The sequence below is a fragment of the Neophocaena asiaeorientalis genome, unplaced genomic scaffold (genome assembly GCF_003031525.2).
Source record: "Neophocaena asiaeorientalis asiaeorientalis breed wild unplaced genomic scaffold, Neophocaena_asiaeorientalis_V1.1 scaffold59, whole genome shotgun sequence".
Taxonomy (NCBI): domain Eukaryota; kingdom Metazoa; phylum Chordata; class Mammalia; order Artiodactyla; family Phocoenidae; genus Neophocaena; species Neophocaena asiaeorientalis.
The window spans coordinates 5920531-5945795 of record NW_020174268.1 but is presented as its reverse complement, the minus strand read 5'-3'; the positions used below and the strand labels follow the sequence as shown (position 1 = coordinate 5945795).

At 34.9% G+C, this 25265-nt stretch overlaps 1 protein-coding gene across 3 annotated transcripts in view; it reads right to left on the bottom strand.

Annotated features, from left to right (window-relative positions):
• Positions 1 to 25265, bottom strand: part of FNDC3A (fibronectin type III domain containing 3A) — a 160156-nt gene that overhangs the window by 113170 nt on the left and 21721 nt on the right. For all 3 annotated transcript variants that reach the window (XM_024755384.1, XM_024755383.1, XM_024755385.1), the window contains exon 2: positions 23284 to 23421. In XM_024755384.1, the coding sequence (XP_024611152.1) occupies positions 23284 to 23382 (99 nt within the window). In that variant the 5' untranslated portion in view covers positions 23383 to 23421. The remainder of the gene's footprint in view (positions 1 to 23283; positions 23422 to 25265) is intronic.

Here is a 25265-nt window from a genome sequence, read left to right as displayed (position 1 = left end):
TAAAGCACAAACAACAAAATCAAAAATAAACAAGTGGGGCTTCCCTGGTGGCGCAGTGGTTGAGAATCCACCTGCCAATGCAGGGGACACGGGTTCGTGCTCCGGTCCGGGAAGATCCCACATGTCGCGGAGTGGTTGGGCCCGTGAGCCATGGCCGCTGAGCCTGCGCTCCGCAGCGGGAGAGGCCACAACAGTGAGAGGCCCGCATACCGCAAAAAACCCAAAAAAACCCAAAAAACCAAAAAAACAACAAGTGGGAGTACATCAAACTACAAAGCTTCTACATGGCAACAGAAATGATCCACAAAATTAAGACACCCGATAGAATGAAAAAAAAAATTTGCAAATCATATATCTGATAAGGGGTTAATATCCAAAATATATAAATAACTCCTACAGCTCAATAGCAAAAAACCAAATAATGGGACTTCCCTGGTGGCGCAGTGGTTAAGAACTCGAGTGCCTGCTAATGCAGGGAACACGGGTTCGAGCCCTGGTCCGGGAAGATCCCACATGCCACAGAGCAACTATGCCCGTGCACTACAACTACTGAGCCTGCGCTATAGAGCCTGCGAGCTACAACTACTGAGCCCGCGTGCCACAACTATTGAAGCCCGCGCACCTAGAGCCCGAGCTCTGCAACAAGAGAAGCCACAGCAATGAGAAGGCTGTGCACCGCAACGAAGGGTAGTCCCCACTCACTGCAACTAAAGAAAACCCATGTGCAGCAATGAAGACCCAATGCAGCCAAAAGTAAATAAATTTATAAAAAAAGACAAAAAACAAATAATGCAATTAAAAATGGGCCAAGGACCAGAATAGACGTTTTCCCAAAGATATACAAATGGTCAACAGGTACATGAAAAGGTGCTCAACATCATTGATCATTAGGGAAATGCAAATCAAAACCATAATGATATTATCTCACACCTCTCAGCATGGCCATCATTGAAAAGACAAGAGACAACAAATGCAGGGAAGGATGTAGAGAACCCTTGTGCACTATAGATGGAAATAAAAATTAGTGCAGCCACTATGGGAAACAGTATGGAAATTCCTCAAAAAATTAAATAGAACTACCATATAATCCAGTAATTCCACTTGGGGGTATATATCCGAAGGAAATGAAAACACTATGTCAAAGAGAAATCTGCATACCATTTTCACTGCAGCATTATGTACAATAGCCAAGACATGGAAACAGCCTAAGTGTCCACTGACGAATGAGAATGGATAAAGAAGTTGTGTTATACATACACAAATATACACACACACACACACACACACACACACACACAGATCCTACACGCGGCAATGAAGATCCCGCATGCTGTAACTAAGACCCATCGTGGACAAAATAAATAAATATTAAAAAAAAAAGGAAAAAGAATTCCATTCATTGTTAAGAAAAATCCTTGAATTAAAGTTTACTTTCTGGGACTTCCGTGGTGGCGCAGTGGTTAAGAATCTGCCTGCCAATGCAGGGGACACGGGTTCCATCCCTGCTCCAGGAAGATCCAACATGCGGTGGAGCCACTAAGCCCGTGCACCACAAAGCCCGTGCCTACGCTTGAGAGCCTGTGAGCCACAACTACTGAAGGCCGCGCACCTAGAGCCCGTGCTCTGCAACAAGAGAAGTCACCACAATGAGAAGACTGCGCACAACAAAGAGTAGTTCCTGCTCACCGCAACTAGAAAAAGCCTGTGTGCAGCAACGAAGACCCAATGCAGCCAAAAATAAATACATAAATTAATTTTAAAAAATTTACTTTCTGACCTCAGTAGAACCAGTACTTATTTTTTCTTTTTATAGGAAATGTATCATAAAGTGCTATGTTTCTACTTAAATATAATCTGCAATATTTGTTTGGTATAAATTTCAAGGTAAAATATAATGGCATCACTTTCATTAGGGACTTTCATTAAAATTATCATATGGGTTTCTGGAAGGTGTGGAGGAAAGCAGTTATAAATTCAAATTAATGTATACTGATAGAAATGGGTATTTTAAATTCTGCATTGGTAGTCTTTAACCTTCACCAGAGTAATTTTCACTAACCAGACGTTTAAATAAAAATTAATATCTCAAAAAAATCAAAGAAAAACTTATAAAAGATTGAAAATTAGAAAAACTTAGAAAACTTAGAAAAAACTGTAAAAACTTAGAAAAGATTGAAAATTAATATATTAACTGTCCTACTGAGTGAGAAAAGGTAGAGCTAATTCAAAGAAAATAAAAGGAAGGAAAGAGCAGAAACAATGAAAACAAAGAAATGCTGGAGGATGAGAAAACAGCTCTAACAGGAATCAGAGTGAACCAAGACAAAAATTACAAGAGGAAAAAATAGTCACCTTTTCCACCTTGGGGATGTTTTCTTCCCCCAAGGAGATTCTCAAACCTTGGGAGATTTTATGCAAGTAGATGACTATAAAATGCATTTTATAAATTCTAGGAACTTACCTCTCTACACAGGTTTTATTTAGGGGAATAGTAAAATTATGGCTCTTCTCCCAAGATCTTTCCAAGGCTGGCTCATTATTACTCAGGTACCTCAAATGTCATCTCCTCAGAGATCTTCCTTGCCCACCAAATTCTAGGGTATATATACCCTCACACATTTTCTAACAAATCAATCTGTTTTATTTTTTAAGTGCTAGCACTTATCACTATCTGAAATTATTTTGTGCAGTTATTTGGTTAGTTGTTTACTGAGCCATTTCCACTCCACTAGAACAAAAGCTCCCTGAAAGAAAATACCTTGACTTTTCTTATAAACATATGCTAAAGCCTGGCTCATAATAGGTTTTCAAGAAACTTTTATTCAATGAATAAACAGCTGAACAGTGAGGACTGGGAAGTATGTGAAATTCATTCAACAAACATTTCTTGAGGTCTTATTACAATGTAAGGCTCTGTTCTAGGTAATGGAGCTAGAGTAGTAAACAAAACAGAAAAAAAATATCTGCCTTCATGTTACGGCAGAAAAAGAAAGTTATAGGATTCAAGTTATGCCACTGAGTAATACCAACTGAGATAAATTATTTTTAAAGGTCTAAAGAAAATGTAGACTGATTAGAAGAAATTAACATACATATGTATGTATGTGTGTATGTATGTATGTATGTATGTATGTGTGTATGTATGTAAGTGTGGTTAAGAATCATTCAATTGTTGCCAACATCACAGATCAAACTGGGGCTACTTTGTAATAAAGATGCCTGACTGAATTCTAAGCCTACTCATAGGTTTCTGGCAAATAATCAACAGAGATTTTTGTCTAGCTTCAAAATGCAGAATTCACATATCTTCAAATTATCTGGATTCCTATGCCATTTTACATTCATCTGCACAAATGCAGTAGAATTTTCCATAGTCTCATCATAAACAATAGTACAATGCGATAAGGAGAAAGACAACAACTACATATGATAGTTATTTTACCTGAGATAAAATATGCCCCCAAACTGTTTCCAGCACTGCCATAAATGAATTAGTGCAGCTTCTTGACATATATAATCTAATTTGGTGAACACAGAAATCTTGTAAACAAAGTAACTCTCAGAATTGTGACAGGTGAGGAACCCTGGCAAATTATCCATCATTTTGTGTTTCTTATCATTGATCTCTATTAGCATAGGGAAATACTACACAGCACATTCCACAAATACAGTATCATAAAATGATTATGAAGTACTTGATTGGACTTTTGAAAATGAGATTCTTCAACATCTTCAAATTTCACAAAAACAAATGATCATACTTGTATGTATCTCAAATGCACTGCTGATCTTCCATTTCCTAACCTCTTTAAAAATTCAGAGTTCAGACCTGACAGTTTCATTACACTCCATAAAATCACTAACTATGTTCTCTTCTCCACTCAGTTTCTTTCATTTCTTACATCCCCATATCCACAGTGCCATGCTCAAGACCTCACTCAGCTCGCAGGATAGATTAGCCAGGCAGTTTTCTTTTGTCATTCTTTAGTGAAAATGCTTTTAATGCCTGGCTTCAGTTAACAGTGTCACCAGGGGGTGAGTAGACAATTGATAAAAGCAATTGCCTGAATATGTGCCAATTGTTCAACTTCTAGCATTCTGAACAGAGATATGTAGAGCTACTGAACATTTTAAATGTATTCTGAACTTAAATATTCAGTACTACTAATATTTACATTACTTCTTGAATAACAGAGAAACATATGCTTGAAACATATGTTTTGGATAAGATGGCTACCACTGCGCCACCAGGGAAGCCCTGGATAAGATGGCTACCACCAAACGGCAGATTAAAGTTGACAATGACTCTAAATAATGCCATACCATGTAGATTTTTAAATTATTCTTACAAGTAGGCTATGATGATACGTGGAAATATTTACACAAAATGTTACATTAAACAGTAACACAGAAAAGTACTATAATGAAAATGTCACTGATTAAAGCTATAACCATGCCTAGTATATACATTAATGAAGACTAGAAAAATCTAGAAAAATGTAATTAAAATTTAATACTCCCTGTATTCCCTAATAAATAATTAAAAATATACAGTGGCTTGGAGAAGTTATGGAAGAAGACAGACAACATTTAAGAGGCTCAAATATAAAATTATTTCCTTAGAGAAAGAAAGAATTTTCAAAAAAAGCAAGATAGCAGAAAAAGACGTCTCTGGAGTGAGGAAAGAAAGAGAAGGACCAAGGTGCATAGACAGATATCAGAAATCAGCAAGCCTGACATAAACACCTCTAAACAAACAGGGCATACAGCCTGGGAAAAGTTAGAGCTAAGGAAACCTCAGCTATCATCTAGTCCAATGTAGATTTATATTTTAAAAAGTAAAATAAGAGATTATTGGTGTTACTGAAAAAGTTACTTCATTTTACAAAACCATTCAAACAACTGTTCTCTTATGGAAAACTCCCAGTGTAGTGGACTTAAAACTTAATTTATATCAGCTAACCACTTAAATGAGGCAAATTCAAATGAGCATTTACAATAAAAAATATAGGACTTAGGTACCACCTTGGAATCTGTACTACATAAAAGTGCCAAAATTAATTTATTTATACTTCATTATACAAAAAATTGACTTTATTCAAATGTCAGGGCATAATCGTTTATTAATAATATTTGCATATATTATAAAGGAAACACAATGAGTGAACAATTTTTAAAAAACATAAACACCTAGGTATAAATTGTACCTTGTCATTTAATTTTCAATCGCTACTAATCATTGCTAAATATAACTTTGAAAATATTCTTTTGCATTTCAGAAATACAAAATTCCTTGGCCATGTACTTCAATTTTACTGAATTGTTGTTAAAGTTCTTTATATATAAAACGAGAATAGGAAAAAGAGCAATCTTTCACATGACCCATGGCACCAATAAAGTGTATTAGATGAGAAAATGTGCACTAGATGAAAAGGAATACTTCTTAGAATCACTCTGAAATTTTCAAAACAATATGTACATATTTAGGTCTATTTCCAGGGGGTAAGGAGTTTGGTATTTTCCCCCTAACCTGAATCCCATGGAAAGAATCAGTTTTCTAATGTAATTACTCATAAATTCCTAAGATGGCCATCAGAAAAACCGTGCTATTATTTATTGTTCCAGAAAGTACCACTACTTTAAATCCTAAAGGATTTAGTAAAAGATATAAGGTTAGTGTTAATATTCTATATATAATCTCTAAAGGAAACAACAGAAAAAAAAAGCCGAATTATTATAAGTAATTTGTTCTGTGGAGGTAACAAAAATTTAACTTTTGAATTTAGGAAATCATTTTAAAGTTTGTTTCTACTGTTAAACTCTAACAGTTTGAATTGTTTATTCTGAGGGATATATACCTATGAAACATTAAGGATATATTAATTTCTAAAAATGTTCACCTATATTTTTATAAAAATAACCTACAAAACCAAATATAATCACTGAAAACAATAAAGAGGAAAATGTTTACGGACAGCATCAATTTGTGTATATAATTTAATTTTTTCCTCTGTACGTCAAAGGACACACAACTTGCATTCCTCACTGTACATTAAGACTGACACTAAGTTAGGTCTGAGGAGAACAAAGCAAGTACCTCACAGCTCTATTTATGAAACTCAGTAGAGGGTTTAGCAGACAGAACAAGAAATCAACCCAGAAATCAAAAACATATATACATGCTTTCCAGTATTTACAGATGTATTATCTTGGCTATCGTATTAGTTTGCTAGGGCTGCCATAACACAGTACCAAGTCTGGGGAACTTGAACAAAAATTTGTTTTCTCATAGTTCTGGAGGTTAAAAGTTCAAAATTGCTTCCTTCTGAGGCCCCTCTCCTAAGCGTGTAAATGGCTGTATTTTTCCTGTTTTCACATGGTCCTTCCCTCTATGTGTGTCTGTGTCCTAAAATCCTCTTATTATAAGAACACCTGAACAAAACTGTCTGGAATAACTAATCCTTTTCCCTCTTCCTTATCCAACTGCTTCTTCATGCTTGGTCTAGGGCACCAACTTAAAGAGGTTTAGAGTAATAATAAAAGGGAAAATCCTATGGGCCTTGTACCCTTAAATAATAGTTAACATACCTTTAGCAATGTAGTTTCTCAATCTGTGGTTGAAAGCCTTCAAATTAACTCAATACTCATGGGGTTGCTGTGATGACTAAATGAGTTAACATATGTCAAGTGCTTAGGACAGCAACTGGCATGTTCTGAGCACTATTTATGTATATTAGCTGTTGTTACTGTAAGCACTGTATGTGTAGCTCTTAGTATTACTATTTTTATCAGTGCAGATCTGCTGCTGTAAGAATTTGCCCTCTAGCTTAGGAGAAATGGACTAATTTACACAAAACAGAGAGAACACACACAGGACACAATATTTATGAAATTTCTCCTGAACTGGTGCTGGACACCTGCCTGCCTCTTACTTCCCATATTTTCCTGTACTGCCCACCCTATAGCTTTCCAGCTATCCATCTGCTTTATTCCTTTCAATCTAGTGTTGCATAGTCAATACTTTCATCTTCATTTCCTGGTCTGTGATTTATTTACTATTCTCTAGCACGATATTTGATTCACACTTGACTTTGCTGACATTTTCCTATGAGGAACAATTTCCTTCTTCAAGAAATACTACCCATCCTTCAAGATGCTGACACCCTAAAGCAGAGTTAGATTATTCCTGTATTAGAGCCCACAGCACTTTGTACATCGTTCTATAATAACATTTAGCACATGATTGTATTCACTTGTTTGCATGTTGTCAGCTCCACTACATGAGCCCTTCTTGACTTCAGTCTATTTATTTTAATATGCAGTTACAGAGACTACAGAAGTTAAACAAATGTTTGCTGAATTAACTACTGTCCAGTCTCTGAATAGCTCCTAAATCTTTTCCTCTGGCTCTGAGAACAGGGCTAGCCGACAGAACTTTCTGTGATGATGGAAGTGTTCTATCTTGGTGCTGGTAAGAGCCTCTAGCTATATTTGGCTATATATGGTCTGTATATGTACACAAGTGCTACTGAGCATTTGGAATGTGACTAGTAAGAATGAAGAACTAATCTTCTTTGATCTTATTTAATTTTAATTAGTTTAAATGGCCACATGTAGTTAATGGCTACCATATTAGGGTATATCTCTAGATTCCCCAAGCTCCAAAATTATATTTCCAACTAATTTCTGAATTTATTTACCTTGATAAACTTCAGGCACCCAACCTTATTATGTATAAATTTGAACTCATTATCTGATTTTCCTAAGAAATTAAGCTGGGAAATTCATTTCATAAACAAGTCTGAATTATTTAAACATCAACGTGATATTAAACTGACTTCACTGTAAGAATTTTCAATCATGCTTCATACTTCACTAGATCCTGTTAATCTGTAGATGAACTGGCTGATGTAATATATTTCAGCTGAAGTCTAAATAGAGATTAATAATTGTAAATAAAAGGACAACTATCAAACTAATGAATTTGAGTTTAGTTTTTAGTCCTATGAAAGAAAATCACTTTCAAACTCAGCTAAGAATACATGCTTGATACCAGCATACAAACAATTGAGATCTGTCAACCATCTACTCATTTATTTATTTGACAAATAATTAATAAGCAAATACTATATATTAGGCACTTTTTGCAGAGTTGAGGATGTAAGGATGAATCAGTAAGGGAGATAGTTACAGCCAATTACAATGCTAAGTTAGAATACAAGGTATAATTTGTGATAACTAGAAAATACTTAAAAAATTTTTTTTTCTTTTAGGCTCATTTGCCTTCACAATTTCTTTTTAGAAATAAAAGTACTGTAACAGAAAAAATATGAATTTGTAATCAGGCAATTCTATATTGAAACTCTACTCTATTGCTTAATAAATGTGTGATTTTTAGACAAATTTACCTCCATGAGCTTTAGTGTCTTTTCTAAAATACAGTGTTTTTGAAGGATTAAGGGAAACACTATATGTAAAATGCCAGCACAGTGCCTGACATACAGTAGACCCTCAAAAATAATATTTCCTTTAAATCCAGTACAAAGGGAATCCTAATTAATAATGTAGACTGTGGAATACTTCATTTACTGACAATGGTAGAAAAGTGATGTAATATCCCCCCCCACCAAAAATATATATAGACAATGTACGTACACATGTGACATTCAGTTGTTTGTGTGCACATCACGCCATGCCTTTGTGTGTATATATGTGACTAAGGATTTGCATCTTCACCTACTTCGGAATGGCTTATGAAAAGATCTGTCCTTCATTCTCTTACTAATCCTACTAAAAAGGGTTATACCTGCACAAGTGCACCCTGTATTCCATTGAAGATTTATGTGAGGGTTGGCAACAATTAAATCTTTAGTTTCTAAAGCCAGTTCTGCTAAAAGGTCATATTTACATTTTTCTATTTTAAATAAAGTGAAATTATGTTTAAAGAAAATTATATAGACTTCGCAATAATTAACATATCACTGTCACTTCAAATTTCTATTCTTTTGGGTTTGCATGTCCATATATTTTTAATCATTCTATTGTTCTTTAAAAACTGACATTCAAAATAAATTCAGGGTGTCAAGGGGATGATTACGACATCACCAGCTAAAAGCTGTGTTTTTTTACTTTACTGTTAACAAAGCATTTGCACACTTATTTATTTTGTTGATCTTAGGATTGAGTTAAAAATGTGAATTCACTGTTCATATAGATTATACTCAAATGACATCATATACCACCTGGACATGAACACTCCCAGTATGAAAATGAACTAATTTATCTTTTTAATAAAAATTACTGCTTTATGTTTTTTGTTGTTGTTTTTTGCGGTACGCGGGCCTCTCACTGTTGTGGCCTCTCCCGTTGTGGAGCACAGGCTCCGGACCCGCAGGCTCAGTGGCCATGGCTCACGGGCCTAGCCGCTCCGCGGCACGTGGGATCCTCCGGACCGGTGCACAAACCCGCGTCCCCTACATAGGCAGGAGGACTCTCAACCACTGCGCCACCAGGGAAGCCCCACTGCTTTTTTAAAAAGCAAAACAAAAAGTTTATATGCTGACAGTCTCCTCACAGAAGAGTAAGTTTTCTTACATAAACTGCATCAGTATTTTAAAATCAATTCATTATGCTCATTAAAACTCAAACACACAAGTTTTTATATTGAGATTTAGAATTAAAGTCATGAGAAATACTCAGACTAAATGTTTTACAACCTGATAGGATCAAGTAAAAAAGAGTTGCTTAAATAATTCTAAGTTTCAAAAGTATTATGACGAAAAAGTTATATGGATGACAAATACTATTAGGTTACTTTAAACTTTGCAATAAATTATTCTAATAATAAGTGTTTATGTATAAAATAGTATCATTTCAAACATATTAACAAATTAACTAAAATGTATACTGAGAACACTGTTTAAAAATGAATGCTAGGGGATTCCCTTGTGTGCAGTCGTTAAGAATCCTCCTGCCAACGCAGGGGACACAGGTTCAAGCCCTGTTCTGGGAAGGTCCCACATGCTGCAGAGCAACTGAGCCCACGTGCCCCAACTACTGAAGCCCGTGCGCCTAGAGCCCATGCTCTGCAACTAGAGAAGCCACCGCAGTGAGAAACCCGCACACCGCAATGAAGAGTAGCACCCCACCTCCGCCACAACTAGAGAAAGCCCAAGTGCAGCAACAAAGACCCAATGCAGCCAAAAATAAATAATAATTTTTTTTAAAAAAAGAAAAGAAGGTTAATTAGTGCCTGAAAAGACTTATTTTCTTTCCAGTGTTTTACAATAGCCTGTCATAGCTTTCCTTTTTCCTAATGTACCTTCTAAAATTTCCACATTTATATTTATTGACAATGGTAGAAAGGACTGATCATTCTTAAATAATCTCTGAAATTCTACAGTCAAATTATAAAGACTTTAGACTAGTAAAAAAAAGAAGTTATACAATCTCCATAATTAGCCAGACTCATCAAGAAAAAAAGGGAGGAGACGCAAATCAACAAAATTAGAAATGAAAAAGGAGAAGTAACAACGGACACTGCAGAAATACAAAGGATCATGAGAGATTACTACAAGCAACTACTATGCCAATAAAACGGATAACCTGGAAGAAATGGACAAATTCTTAGAAAAGCACAACTTTCCTAGACTGAACCAGGAAGAAATGGAAAATATAAACAGACCAATCACAAGCACTGAAATTGAGACTGTGATTAAAAATCTTCCAACAAACAAAAGCCCAGGACCAGATGGCTACACAGGCGAATTTTATCAAACATTTAGAGAGGAGCTAACGCCTATCCTTCTCAAACTCTTCCAAAATATAGCAGAGGGAGGAACACTCCAAACTCATTCTACGAGGCCACCATCACCCGATACCAAGACCAGACAAAGATGTCACAAAGAAAACTACAGGCCAAAATCACTGATGAACATAGATGCAAAAATCCTCAACAAAATACTAGCAAACAGAATCCAACAGCACATTAAAAGAATCATACACCGTGACCAAGTGGGGTTTATCCCAGGAATGCAAGGATTCTTCAAAATACGCACATCAATCAGTGTGATACACCATATTAACAAACTGAAGGAGAAAAACCATATGATCATCTCAACAGATACAGAAAAAGCTTTTGACAAAATTCAACACCGATTTATGATAAAAACCCTGCAGAAAGTAGGCATAGAGGGAACTTACCTCAACATAATAATGGCCACGTATCACAAACCCACAGCCAACATTGTCCTCAATGGTGAAAAACTGAAAGCATTTCCACTAAGATCAGGAACAAGACAAGGTTGCCCACTCTCACCACTATTATTCAACATAGTTTTAGACGTTTTAGCCACAGCAATCAGAGAAGAAAGAGAAATAAAAGGAATCCAAATCGGAAAAGAAGAAATAAAGCTGTCACTGTTTGCAGATGACATGATACTATACATAGAGAATCCTAAAGATGCTATGGGTGGGAGGGAGGGAGATGCAAGAGGGAAGAGATATGGGGATATATATATATATCTATAGCTGTTTCACTTTGTTATAAAGCAGAAACTAACACACCATTGTAAAGCAATTATACTCCAATAAAGATGTTACAAAAATAAATAAATAAAAATAAAATAGCAAAATAAATAAATAAAAATAAAAAAATAACTCCATAAATTTTAACTTTCTGGTAAAATGTTAAAATACACATCTTAGCAATAAATGTAAGCAATAAGCTAAAATAGCTTCATTTATATATAATTTACCCACTTAAAATATTGATGTTCTAATAGTATTTTTGTTTTTTAAATTTTATTGAAGTATAGTTGATTTACAATGTTGTGTTAATTTCTGCTGTATAGCAGAATGACTCAGTTATACATATATATTTTTTCATATTCTTTTCCATTATGGTTTATCATAAGATATTAAATATAGTTCCCTGTGCTATACTATAGGACCTTGTTGTTTTTCCATCCTATACATACTAGTTTGCATCAGCTAATCCCAATCCTTCCCTCCCCCACGCTTCTTCCCCCTTGGCAAGCACAAGTCTGTTCTCTGTATCTGTAAGTCTTTTTCTGTTTTGTAGATATGTTCGTTTGTGTTGTATTTTAGATTCCACATATAAGTGATATGTTCAGTCATAAACATGCTTATCAGTAAAGCCACTTCCAAAATCTTAGCACTTATTCTTTCTCAAAACCTCTTTAATTTCCTCATTCAATTACTGCTACTACAGCTACCAAAGGCTGCTGTAAGAGTCAACAGTTTCTTCTCCAAGTATTCCAATGTGTTGCATTCACCAAATACTGAGGGAATCTTTATTGTCAAATTGGCCCTCAGACTGTCCTTCGCTTAATAAGTCAACCTTTAAAACTCCATTCAAAGTAGAATCATAGAGCATTTTATAGCTATCTTGGGTGAAAACACAGATAGAGGTGGGATGTTAAAGGTACTATCGATTATCAGTATATTCATCAATACCTACCTCAAACCTTGTTTCCAATCAAATTAGCCAATGTATAATAATAAGCTTCCTGTTGAAAGGAATTTATCAGGTCACTGTAACAACTAAATCAACAAAGAGCTATGGTAGCAACTGCTTCTGGATGATACAATGTCAGTCAATAAGTTGGAATTTTAATAGTATGCTGCTTCCAAATACATTTCATTTTAAAGCCACAGTTTTAGTAATTTTATTTATTTTAGCTCTCTCATCTTCGAGTATGTCAGTATATTTATAGCTTATAAATACTATATGCAGATAAATATGCAAGGAAGTAGACAGTGTCACTATGCAAACAATTTATCATCATATATTTAGAAATGTTTTAATTCTGAAATTGATTCTATAAATTTAGCCAATTTATCAAAGACTGACAAGTCTTATAACAATAATTTATTTCTAGATTACCAGCAATCACATTTATATAAACACATCTAAAATATGGAGATGGGTTTTAAGATATTTTTAAATGAGATATAATCCATACACTATAAAATTTACCCTTTAAACAGTACAATTCAGTGGTTTCTAGTATACACACAGATTTGTACAACCATCACCAAAGTAAATTTTGATCCAAAGTAAAGATGATCCAAAATCTTGGAAACAGAATGGAGAAATATAAGAAACGTTTCACAAGGACCTAGAAGAACTAAAGCGCAAACAAGCAATGATGAACACCACAATAAATGAAATTAAAAATTCTCTGGAAGGATTCAACAGCACAATAACTGAGGGAGAAGAATGGATAAGAGACCTGGAGGATACAATAGTGGAAATAACTACCACAGAGCAGAATAAAGAAAGAAGAATGAAAAGAATTGAGGACAGTCTCAGAGACCTCTGGGACAACATAAAACACACCAACATTCGAATTACAGGAGGTCCCAGAAGAAGAGAAAAAGAAAGAGACTGAGAAAATATATTTGAAGAGATTATAGTTGAAAATTTTTTTTAACTACCACAGAGCAGAATAAAGAAAGAAGAATGAAAAGAATTGAGGACAGTCTCAGAGACCTCTGGGACAACATAAAACACACCAACATTCGAATTACAGGAGGTCCCAGAAGAAGAGAAAAAGAAAGGGACTGAGAAAATATTTGAAGAGATTATAGTTGAAAAGTTCTCTAATATGGGAAAGGAAATAGTTAATCAAGTCCAGCAGTAGGGTGGGAGGGAGATGCAAGAGGGAGGAGATACGGGGATATATGTATATGTATAGCTGACTCATTTTGTTATAAAGCAGAAACTAACACACCACTGTAAAGCAACTATACTACAATAAAGATGTTTAAAAAAAAGCACTTACTAATGTGCCAGTTAAGTTTACCAACTGTTTTCGTTTTAAAATGCCAATTTCTATATTACATAGGTATACAGACCATTAGGTGGTCAATTATGTTTATAGACACATATAAGACACTGGAATTGATGTTTACTAATTAAATAATAGGCATTTTATTCAGATATTCCCCAAGAGGAAAGTATATTTATTTTTGTTCACACAGGAGGTATGTGGATATTTCCTCTAAAATTCAACTAGTATACATACCTATCATGATAATAGATAAAATGAAACAGACAATTCCAAACGATTTGACTGTAGAGCAACTGCCAACAATACACTGCCTGTGGAAGTGTAAACTGGTACAGCCTCTTTGGAAACCTTTTTCTTTGCCATCAGTGGGGCGGGAAAAAATAATCTTACCCTAGAGGGAGGCAGCAGCTATTTGGGGAAAATAATAGCCCTCCACAATAAGGAAAGACAGAAGTAGTAGTAAAAGTTTGGTGTTTGAGGGAATATGAGGAGAGTTCAATTGTACTTGAGGTATTCTGAGATGTATAAGTAGAGATAAACAACAACAAAAAGTAATAGTTACTATTTGAACATATATATTCCCTATGATCCATGCACTCCACTATTAGGTATATACCCAAAAGAAAAGCATGCACATGTATAAAAGTAGTGTACAAGAATGTTTTGAAGAACTACTTGTGATAATCAAAAACTGGAAACAACCCAAGTTTCCATCAATAGTAAATTACTAACACACCACTGTAAAGCAATTATACCCCAATAAAGATGTTAAAAAAAAAAAAAGTAAATTGAAGCGATTAATGTATATTCATAGAATGGAATATTATGCAGCAAATACTATGTTACAGGTGGTAACATAGATAAATCTTATGCATATAATATTGAGCAAAATAATATATACAGTATAATTCGATTTATGTAAAATTCAAATCAGGCAAAACTTATCCTTGGTTTGGGGAGGAAAAAAGGGATACTCTCTGGGAGAGAGGGGTTACTTCTTGGGAAGGGTTGCAAGGGTAATCCTTCCCAAGAAGTGCCTTGGAGGTGCTGGTAAAGTTCTATTTCTTGACCTGAGGGTGGTTACAGGGGCTATGTTCACTTTATTTTTTTAATTGGGCTGCACAGAAATGATTTACGCACTTTTCTGACATATGTTCGTTTAAATAAAGACATTCTAAAATCTTAAAACAGTTTGGATAAAGCAAAATTTCCACCTCTTGTCAACAGATCTCTCTTTCCTGAAAAGAAAAACCACTGTTAATAAATGCGTATGTATGTGTCCAGAGCTTTTCTTCCTGTGATATATGTGTATATGTACACTTGGAACTGCGTGGTTTTTTTTCTTTTTTCAACTGTTAGTTTTTAAATTGAAAAAGTAATAAATCCACAAGATTAAAAAATCTTCATACGGTACAAAAGGTTGTATAGTAAAATGTAAACTTTTTCTGGGGTCAGTCCCTGCTTATAATTTCTTGTATAACTTTCTGTCATGTGTTTACATGTATGTGCATATTTGTCTGATTTTCAAAATGTTCTTTTCTGAAAAACTCACACAAATGCATTTCAGGACTTTGAACCCTGGGCATTCTATCTGGTGGTAAGAAGATATATAACAGTACTTTGAATATATAATGACCATGGTTTATTACTGAAAGGGAAATGTTACGAGAGTTGAAAAAGCAGAATTCAACTTCTATTTCTATAAACATCTGCATAATTTTTGACAAAAAAAAATCTTGCTTTGTATTAAGCTAATGTAAGAACATAGAAAAGATCACAGGAAAAATCATTTTTGTAAGAAGCCTCCTTTTCATTTAGTAACTCCTATTCAGAAGTTTATAATCAGATTCACTTTAAAGAATTTTCAGTATTCCATGGATAATTTTCAGTTGAATGCATTTCCTTATTTATTCAGTGCTGCTTAGAAGTTATTCTTTATTTCCTCCTCACTTCAGCCCAAATTACATTTCTTATAAGTCAACAATTTCTACAGGATTCTGGGGCACAGGATTTGACAAACTACAAAGTCACTTAACTAGAGAATTAGGAATTATTCTAACTGTAGAATATCTAGAAGTTAATTTAATAGAAAATCAATTATTTTTAGACCAGGATCCATCAAAATTTCATGACCATTATGTTTCATTTCCTTAAGATGTTGTTCCCTTTAGAGTTTGGTGATTCTGTCTTTCACAACAGGTTTAAGTGTGTATGTATATATATACACTTATATGTATTTCATCATAATACTGTAAAATATTTAATGTTTTAAGTTATAGAAACAGCTAGGTGGCAATACCTTGCGAGGCTGCAGAAAGGTTTTCCAGGAGGTGGCATATGCCCTAAATTGGTATCCAGTATATGGTGCTGTTTCTCTCATAGCCAGGACTCGCGAGTCCAGGTTGAAGAATCAAGGGGTGGAAATGGGAGGGGGTACCACTCTCTAGTAATAGAAATATAAGAGATTATTATCCTGCAAGGTTGCTAGATATTAAAGAAATATAAACTGTGTTTCTATTTACCAACAACAGGATATGAAATTTCACACACACGCACACAATTTCTAATAGCTTAGATATACCAACTTCAACTTCAAGGACTGAAAGACTCAATATTATAAAGATGTCAATTCTCTCCTAACTTGATCTATAGATGCAAAGTACTCCAAACCCAAATCTCAGGAGGCTGTGTATGTGTATATTGATAAGCTAATTCTAAAATTTATATGTAAATGCAAAGGCCAAGAATATCAAGACACTCTCAAAGAACAACAAAGTGAGATGGTTTGCCCTACTAGATACCAAGACTCCACTTAAAGTATTGGTGTATTCCTGGCACAGGAATAATCAAACAGATCAATGGAATAGAATTAATAATCCAGAAACAATTCCACAAATATATGGTCACTTAACTTATGGCATAAAGATCACTGTAAAGTGATAGGAAAATGATAGTCACTTCAATAAATGGTGTGAGATAATTCAATATATGTGTGGAAAAATAATCAAATTGAACCCATGCTTGACACAATTCACAGAAATCCAGTGGATTTCTGAATAAAATGTTCAAAGCAAAACTATACTTTTTAGAAGATAATATAGGAAAATATTTTCATTGCCTCAGTGTAGGAAAGAATTGAACAAAAAACAATACACTAACTCTAGATAAAAAGAACTGATAAATTTGACCACATTACAATTAAGAATTGTTCATCAAAAGACACTAAAGAGTGTGGTTACAAGGATAAGAGAAAGCATTCACCACACTGGTGACTAACAAAAGGTTTATATCCAGAATATATATCAAGAGTTTTGACAAATCAAAAAGAAAAAACAGTATCAAACTAGAAACTGTCCAAATGTCCACCAAGAATAGATAAATGAATATACTGTTGTATATCCATACATGGAATCCTATACAACAATGAAAAGAACAAATTTCAGCAACATCCAATAAGAATGAATCTTAAAAACAATGTTGTACAAACCCAGCAAGACACAAAAGAACAGTTACAGTAAAGATTACTTTAGTTAAAGATCAAGAATAGGCAAATCTAAACAATTATTGCTTAGTGATGTATGCATAGATAAAACTATAAAGAAAAGTCTGGAAGTAATTCCCATAGAAGTAAGGATAGTGGTAACCTCCAACTAGAGAGGGTATTGTGATGTAGAAGGAACACACAGGGGATTTCTAGGGTGTTGGCAGTATTCTACCTCTTAGTCTGGCTGGCAGTTATAAGATTTATGCTCTTTAATCATGTGCTATATTATATATTTGTTTTATGTACTTTTCTATATATACAGGTTATAGCTTACAATTTAAACAGGTTTTGAAAACAGTAAGCTGAGGAGATGTTTCATGTTTTCTTAAATTCTGTATTTGTCTATTTGGCATCTTTTCAACACAGGGCCAATTATTTTAACCATATTTTCTGTGTTCATGATGCTTTGGCATTGATGGCTGAGCTGGCTGGGGAGAGACTGCCTGTCCCAGGGCTAACCAATTCTTAGAGGTAGTAAAGAGCTCAGCCAGGAGCACACCTCTCATATGCAAACCAACCAATTTCAAGTCTACAGCTCCAACTGACCCCCTTACTGAACTCTTACACACCAAGCCAATATTTCCACTGCCCTAAACCATCCCACGGCCAAGTAACAGGAAACTAAAGACCACCTGTATAGCCCCAAATCTGCCAGAATTATTTTTTTTTTTTTTCTTAAAATTGAGATATAATTGGGCTTCCCTGGTGGCGCAGTGGTTGAGAATCTGCCTGCTAATGCAGGGAACATGGGTTCAAGCCCTGGTCTGGGAAGATCCCACATGCCGCGGAGCAGCTAGGCCCGTGAGCCACAACTACTGAGCCTGTGCTCTGCAACAAGAGGCCGCGATAGTGAAGAGGCCCGTGCACCACGATGAAGAGTGGCCGCCGCTTGCCGCAACTAGAGAAAGCCCTCGCACAGAAATGAAGCCAAAAATAAATATAAAAATAAATAAATAAATAAAAAGATTACTATTAAAATTGAGATATAACTGATAGAACATTATATTAGTTTTAAGTGTACAACGTAATGATTTGATATATGAATATATCACAAAATAATTACCACAGTAAGTTTAGTCAACACCTACCACCACACATAGTTACAAGTTTTTTCTTGTGATGACAACTTTTAAGATCCACTCTCTCAGCAACTTTCAAATACAATACAGTGTTGTTAACTATAGTCACCTTGCTGTGTATTACATTCCTAAGACTTATTTGTCTTATAACTGGATGTTTGTACCTTTTGGCCATCTTCACCCATTTTGCCCACCCTCCCATAACCACCCACCTCTGGCAACTACCAATTTGTTCTCTGTATCTATAAGTTCATTTTAAAAAATATTCCATACATAAGTGAGACCACACAGTAATTGTCTTTCTCTGTCTGACATTTCACTCAGCATAATGCCCTCAAGGTACATCCACGTTGTGGCAAATGGTAAGATTTTCTTCTTTTTCATGACTGAATAATATTCCATCATGTGTATGCATACACATATACACATACATATACACATACATATACATATACACACACACCATTATCTTTTCATCCACTGATGGATACATAGGTTGTTTCCATGTCTTCACTACTGTAAATAATGCTGCAACATACACAACACAATAATGCTGCAACACAAAAATGTAGATACATTTTTTCCAGACAGTGATTTCACTTCCTTCAGATAAATACCAAGAAATAAAATTGCAGGATCGTATAGTAGTTCTATTTTTAATTTTTTGAGGAATCTCCATACTGTTTTCCATAGTGCCTGCACCAATTTATCCATACCTTCCAACAGTATACAAGAGTTCCCTTTTCTCCATACCTTCCTACCAACAGTATACAAGGGTTCCCTTTTCTCCATATCCTAGTCAATACTTGTTATTTCTTGCCTGCCACAATTATTAAATAGCCAATCCTAAGCTACTTACTCTACACTGTTGTGCCTTTCCTGAGAAAACACCAATTTAATGGCTTTGGCCTAGGCTTTCCTCTTGTTCCTGCTTCTGCCTCCTGACCAAAACCTGATGTTTCCCTTGTGGCCCAGCATGGCATGGTGTGCTCCCTTCTTTCAGGAAATGTTAGTAATTTGCCTTCAATGGCATTAGTCTCTCTATGTCATTACTTTTGCCTTCAATGGCATTAGTCTATGTCATTACTCAGTCACCTCCATAAATCAAAATCAAGCAGGTACAAGTGAGAAAATAATTATAGAGTTACAAAATAATAATTAAAAAATTAATGACATGGAGAAGATTCTGATAAAGAAGCTAGATAGGCACTGAATTTTGAAAGATCTTAGCCAAAAGTTTAAATGCATTCAATATTTTTGGAAGGTAAATGAGTAAAAATTAGAAAAGGTAAAGTTAAATTAGGAAAGTACTGAACCACACAAGAAACCAAAATACCTGAACTTTTCTTTTGATGGTAGCAATAGTGAATACAGCTGGGAGCATTCCACTTGTGCTTAAAGTTCAAATTCCCTAAAGCATATCTGTGGGTTCTAACAGGGCAGCACAAGCACTCATAAACGCTTTACCTGCTCTATCAGGAAAGGATACAATCTCAAATCGAGGACATGCTTGAGAATGCGAAATGGTATAGCCACTCTGGAAAACAGTTTGTTAGTTTCTTATAAAGCTAAACAGAGTCTTACCAAACAATCTAGCACTGATGTTCCTAAATATTTCTCCAATTGAGTTGAAAACTTACGTCTATCCAAAAACCTACACATAAATGTTTAGAGCAGCTTTATTTATAATCACCAAAAACTAGAAACAATCAAGCTGTCCTTTAACAGGTGAATGAATAAACCAGGACATTCAAACAATGAAGTATTATACAATAGCAAAAAGGAGCTATTGAAATAGCCACAAGAAGAAATTTTCCAGACCATATTGCTAAGTGAAAGAAGTTGGTCTAAAAAAGGTACATACTGTATGAATCAGATTATAAGATATTCTGGAAAAAGACAAAAATTATAGGGACAGTAAAAATATCAGTGGTTGCCAAAGTTTCAGAGGTGGGGAGTGAGGGAGGGATAATAGAGCACAGTGGAGTTTTAAGGCAGTTAAACAGTTCTGTATAATACTGCAATAGTGATATACAGCATTACACATTTGTCAAAACCCATAGAACTGTACAATACCAAGAATGAACCCTGATGTAAACCATGGAACATAATAATAATGTATCAATAATGGTTTATTAATTGTAATAAATGTACCTATTAAGATGTTAATAATAGGGGAAACTGTGGAAGAGGCATATGAGAAAACCACTCTGCTCAATTTTTCTGTAAACCTAAAACTCTTTAAAAATAAAGTTTATTAATAGGAAAAAGGGGAATGAAATTCTTCAAACACAAAAAATAGTTCAGGTGCTGCCAATCAAAATGAATGATAAATGTCTATTATAGCTTCGCTAAAAGCAACACTAGCAGTAATGATATCAGGAGAGATTCCCTCTAGTATAATTCATAAGCCAAAAGATCCACTATGTATAATGTGACATTGTATAAAATGTTTGCTATAAAAAATCAGAAAATATTAAGGAGGAGATAGATAATCTGGATGGCCAGCCATAAGAAAATTAATTTGATATCAAGGGATGGAACAGAAATCTCATATTCCCAAGAAATAGAATAATATTTCCAAGAGAGTAAAGACAAGGGACAACCTATCTGTTTTCCTAAATTTTTAACATCATGCATGAACCCGAGAGTTCCTCCTGTCAGGAACTGTCTTTAGCTTGCTTCTTTACTCTGGGCACCAACCAGGTAGTGTCATATCACCAGAGGCAAGCTCTAACTTGGCCATGCTTGGCATACCAGTAAGTTCCTGAGTTAAGACAAAGAGATGCATGTTGTCAGTTGTTATCTACTTACTGTTATCTACTTTTCTTCAGTTCCTTACATTCTACCATAGCTATTGGTCCACTCTCTTACACTTATACTTTAGTCTGGATCCATCATAATTATCTATTATCTTACTATAACTATCTCTGTTGACTTAAGTCCTGACTGACATACCTATATAGTTTCTTCAGTCTTTTAAACATTTATTAAGTGCTTCAATTCAAATTTAGCAAAGATTTACTGAGCTCCTTCAAGCTCATTTCACCCTCATAGCTACAGCTACTCTAAGCAGCTATTACTACCTCTATCTTATAGAGAAGCAAACATACACAGAGAAGTTAAATACTTTGTCTTAAGTCACCCAAATCAAATCTAAGTCTATCAACCAAATCCTATGCTCTTTCCACTCATTTTTCTCTCTCCCTATCAAACTACAAGGCACTGTCTTTGCTAGTTAGAATTTAAGGCTTTATTCCACCTCTTGACACCTGATTTTTCAAACCCTAACTAAAAAAAATTAGGTCCTCTAGACCTAATGACTCTCCCTGATCCTTCAAATCTTGCTCTAGTGTGCTCTTCTATTCCCAGCTCCTTTCTCCATATCCATCTACACAACTACTACTATATGCTAGCCATGGTGCCCTCAAGATTTCAAGAAAAATTCTGCCAATAGAATCTCCTTTTGGGGGAAAAGAGAGAAATAAGTCTTGAGAGGGCACTGTGGTCTTGTTTCAGCCTACTGTCTTCCCTTTAACAGACTATACGCTGTAGCAACTATATCAGTGTACTGTAATTGGCTGCTTAATAGATTCTTTCTTGTATTACACTATAAACAACTTGAAGCCAGTGATCTGCCTGAAGCAACAATGATAACTGAAAGCACTCCCAGAGCCTCGAAGTAAATGAATATCTGCCACATCTATTATTTTTAAGGGAGAAAAAAATCTTAACGGACTTAAACTTGACTATAAAAAGCAACTTTAGTGAAAAGAGGTTGCTGCTAAAAGCTATCAGAGCACATGTGAAAATCAAAACCAATATATACTTTAGAACACAAGCTAATCACTTGATTTTTCAATAGCCAAGTTAACAAAGTAGCCCCTTATCTTGTAAGCAAATAATAATTGTCCACTATAGACACGAAGTTTGTAAAGTAACAAAATAAGACTGCATTATTTTAGTGTCCCAAGGAAGCAGTATGAGTAATGGAGCAAAAAAGCTTTGTGTGATCTTGAGCCTTTCTGAAACTCATTTTGTTTCATCTGCAATAGGGACAGGATTGCTGAAAGAATTAAATGAGATCATAAAGTTCTTAGCACATGTTTTTTATATAGTGAGAACTCAAATTGTTCTATCTTCTTATTATTTATTATGTCCTTAATCTTTGTTTCTTCACTTACAACATTAAAATCACTACCATACAGGGTAGTTGTGAGAATTAAGTACATGGCTTGGCACATAACAGGTACTTATGAAAGTCCCTCATTCCCATCCCTTTAGGATTATTGGGGGATGAGGCAAAATTCAACAAAATAAGATAACTTTATTTATAAAGCCCTGGGTTGGGAGAAAAACACACCACGAATTGTGTGTTTGCTTTTGGGAGGGGGGATTCCGGTGAGGAGAAAAGAAGAAAAAGAGATAACATTTTATTATAATATAATGCAGGCCGTCATTTAATTACATAACGAAGTCATGATTTCATAATGATTTGAAATAATGATTTATAATAATCATTAAGGTACAAGGTTAAACTTAGTTAAAAAACACTCAGGGACTAGTACATTGTCTAAAGTAAAACAAAAAATTTCAGTGGGAACTAAATATAAACACAAGAAATTTAATCATTAATTAGTGAGACATTTTAGAAGCAACTTCACAAACAGTCTCATTATTTCATCGTCCTATAAAACCAAAACAACATTTTGAACTGGAGTTTAAAATATGAATTAACAGGAACCTACTGTTGTGATGCCTCATTCTGTTCTAAATTTTGCATTCTTCTGAAAGAAATACATGTGTACTAGACATAAGAAAATAAACATTTCAGTTTCCTTACCTGTTGTGTTCCATCTGCACTTACAATAGGGGCAGATAGGAGAGAAATATCACTACTTAAAATCTGAGTGGTATCCAGTAGTGGTGGATGTTCTGCCATTATCAATAAGACATTAATATACCGGATAACCCTCCAACTCTGAAAAACAAAAATACATAGCCATTTGTGTGTACATTGTTAAAAATATATTAAAATATAATACATTCAAGATAAAGATATATTCTTGTCAAAGGAAATTTTACAATACTCTGTTGACAGCTTTTTTCTGTCAATGGATCATTTAAGGAAATATATTTCTTATTTACCAGCTGTCTGTCAATGCACACAGCAAACCAAGATACACATCAGGAGCTTCTATTTAAATTCCATGTCTGGGGACTTACCTGGTGGCAAGTGGTTAAGAATCCGCCTGCCAATGCAGGGGACACAGGTTCAAGCCGTGGTCCAGGAAGATCCCACGTGCTGCAGAGCAACTGAGCCCGTGCGCCACAACTACTGAGCCTGCGCTCTAGAGCTCGAGCCACAACTACTGAAGCCCGCATACCTAGAGTCTGTGCTCCGCAACAAGAGAAGTCACCGCAATGAGAAGCCCGCCCACCACAACGAAGAGTAGCCCCCGCTCGCCACAACTAGAGAAAGCCTGTACGCAGCCATGAAGACCCAACACAGCCAAAAATAAAAATGAATAAATTCCATGTCTGTCTGTCTCTCTATCCCTTCCACCTCTGTATAATATTTATTTAATTTAACCACCACTACTTTAGCTAAACAGTGGGATAGGAACTAAAATGCAATGATTGAATGAGGCAACTCTATCACTGATGTTTTAATCTGAGCTGAGAAGGTGTTTGTGAAGGCCCAGTTTCCCCTCATCACCCTACCAGTCTCTAGGAACTCACAAGAATTATAATTTTTCACTGATTCCTCAAACAGCAAAATTTGAAAAATTTGCTCAGGATAAGAAAAAGAATCTTCAAGTTTTAAGCGTTAAGCTCTGGCTTTGGTCTTCTGTCATTCTGGTTTTATTATTTTTTTCTAAATACTTTACAATAAGCCAAATCATTTCAGTGATACAAGCACATACACTTAGAACTCTTTAACTGTATATACATTATCACTTATATAAAAAGTAAAAGATTTGATATAAGCAATATTAGTCTACCATATATAACATCAACCATTAAAACATCAGTAAATTACAAGTCAAAATGAGTACAACTGAGCTCAATCATAAATTTTATCAAATCTATACTGAAAGACAAAATAACAATCATTTTTGGATGCTTGCCGCATTCTACAATTCAGCAGTGTCAAAATGTTTAACTTTTATAAGACATTAAATTCATGCTATTTATTTAAAAATCCTGAATCTTTGCAGAAAACTTTCATATAAGTTGATTTAACCTAAAAACAGTTTTCTATTTAGATATATAAACACTGTTTTGTTTTGTTTTGTTTTGTTTTGTTTTGCGGTATGCGGGCCTCTCACTGTTGTGGCCTCTTCTGTTGCGGAGCACAGGCTCCAGACCTGCAGGCTCAGCGGCCATGGCTCACGGGCCCAGCCGCTCCGCGGCATGTGGGATCTTCCCGGACTGGGGCACGAACCCGTGTCCCCTGCATCAGCAGGTGGACTCTCAACCACTGTGCCACCAGGGAAGCCCAACGCTATTTTAAGATTAAAAAAAATATTCAATACAGGTATCTACTTCAAGATTTTATACTTAAAACTATAGTATGGAACATTTTATATTATTTAGCTATCTCATAAAAATGCATGCCATTTAAACATAACATATATATAAATATTTATATAATAAATACATATGATATAAACACATGTATGTTCTATATATACAGTATATAAACATTTTTATAGACATATATAAATGAAGGAGCAAATCTAAATTCTGGCTTAATCTGTATTGCTATATTTCTTAAAGTCCAACAAAATCATTGAGTACCTTAAATCATGTCAAATAATT